Source organism: Rhinolophus ferrumequinum, chromosome 3 (genome assembly GCF_004115265.2).
Source record: "Rhinolophus ferrumequinum isolate MPI-CBG mRhiFer1 chromosome 3, mRhiFer1_v1.p, whole genome shotgun sequence".
Classification (NCBI taxonomy): domain Eukaryota; kingdom Metazoa; phylum Chordata; class Mammalia; order Chiroptera; family Rhinolophidae; genus Rhinolophus; species Rhinolophus ferrumequinum.
In genome coordinates, this window is record NC_046286.1 from 13,293,300 (window position 1) to 13,295,306 (window position 2,007).

General features: G+C 39.3%; 1 protein-coding gene across 1 annotated transcript; it reads left to right on the top strand.

The window, feature by feature from the left end:
* Positions 1–356: 356 nt before the first annotated feature.
* LOC117020368 (60S ribosomal protein L36a-like) lies at positions 357–824 on the top strand. Its single transcript, XM_033102800.1, has one exon. The coding sequence runs from the start codon at positions 426–428 to the stop codon at positions 744–746; it is 321 nt and encodes a 106-aa protein (XP_032958691.1). The 5' UTR covers positions 357–425; the 3' UTR covers positions 747–824.
* Positions 825–2,007: the final 1,183 nt, after the last annotated feature.

The following is a 2,007-nucleotide window of genomic DNA, read 5'->3' on the forward strand; positions in this document are numbered from 1 at the left end:
TTGCTTCCTTCCCTGGCCCTCCTCACCCCCTGTTCAGCTGTTTTTTCCCTCAATCTGGGGCCAGGGCTGGGGGGGTGGGGGGGGAAGGGGGGTCTTGTGGACACCCATTCCCTTGGGGACAGGAGGCTAAGAGCTCACATCCTGAGCTTCAGCTCTTCCCTGTAGCCACACCCCCGTCTCCCCCCTTCACCTGTCTTCATGCCTCTATTGCCAAGGGAGGAAGCATCAGCTAAGGAAGAAGTCCCAAGTTAAGGAAGAATGTATTTATTAGGACTGTGTTAATAAAAGCAGACTACATTAAGACTAAGTCTGGTTCTTTCCAGAAGAGCAAGAAGGCCAAATCCGGTTCGGGGCGAGCGGAGCCAGGCGAGAAACGTGCGCGCTGAGTTTCCCGTTTCCATCGTGTGGACATCTCTCCCGTAAAGATGGTCAATGTGGCCAAAACCCAAAGGACCTTCTGTGAGAAGTGTGGAAAGCATCAGCCTCACAAAGTGACCCAGTATAAGAAGGGCAAGGATTCCCTGTATGCCCAGGGAAAGAGGCGCTATGATCGGAAGCAGAGTGGCTATGGTGGGCAGACAAAGCCGATTTTCCGGAAGAAGGCCAAAACCACGAAGAAGATTGGGCTGCGGCTTGAATGTGTTGAGCCTAACTGCAGATCGAAGAGGATGCTGGCCATTAAGAGATGCAAGCATTTTGAACTGGGAGGAGATAAGAAGAGAAAGGGCCAAGTGATCCAGTTCTAAGCTTTGAGATGCTTATTTTTGAGAAAAATGTTGAAGGTTTAGAAAAATACCTGTACGAAAATAAATGCAGTGATATTCTCACTCGTAAAAAAAAAAAAAAAAAAAAAGGCCAAATCCTGGGAACCACAACATAACCCACTATCTTAATATGTAAAATAAAGATATGAATGTTACTCGAACATGTTTAATGGAAGACTGTAGACATAATCCCATATTAAAGACAATGTCAGCTGCCACCACATATTACCACTGGTATTTAATGTTTTGGATGTACTTGGCAATGCAATTAGAGAAAAGAACAAAATAAGAGGTATAAATATTGTAAAGAGAAAGCATAATTATTATCATTGGATGATAGTATTCCATACATGGATATACCAAGAGAATCAGCCAAAGAACTTTTAATAATAATCAGAGACTTTAGCAAGGTAGCTAGTTCTAAAAGCAAGATTACCTAAACACAAGAAATGGGGTCCCATCCACGAAGGTAACAAAATCATAACACAAAACAGAAAAACAAATGTGCAGGTCTATGTGAGAAGAGCTGTAACACATAAATGAGGGATTTAAACATAGACTTGAGTAAACAGAGAGAGACAGAGCGAGAGACACCTGGCTCTTGGATAAAAGGTCAATAATATTGTAAACATGTCAGTGTCCCCATAACGAAACTATAAATTCAATGGAACTTTTTGGAGATAACTTGACAAAATGATTATAAATTCATCTGGAAAAATAAAAGAATAGCCACAAAATTCCTGGAGGGAAAAAAGTAAACTAACAGGGGATGAGTAGCCCCATAAAACACTTTTTAAAATATTACACAGCTACAATAATTAAAATAGTATGGAACTGGTACAAACAGACAGATCAGTAGTAAAGAATGCAGAAATTTGACATAGACCCAAATAAATACGGGACTTCAATTCAATAAATTGAGACACTAGCTAGATATTTGGAACAAAGTAAATAACTCTGCATTCCCCACCTGAAATAAATTCCAACTAGATCAAAGATTTAAAGAAAAAAAATGTAATAAAACATTTGAAAAATAAAGCCATAAAAATGCCAGAAGAAAATGTGTGTAAATGTTTTGTATGACCCTGGAGTAGCAAAGGCTTTTTAGTCATGGAACAAAACAGAAGTCGTAACAGAGAAGATTAATAAATATATCTACACAGAAATTAAAAGGAAAAAATCTCACAAGCAAAATCAAAGGACATAATAAGAAAAAAAAAATGCCTGCAAGATGTATGACAAA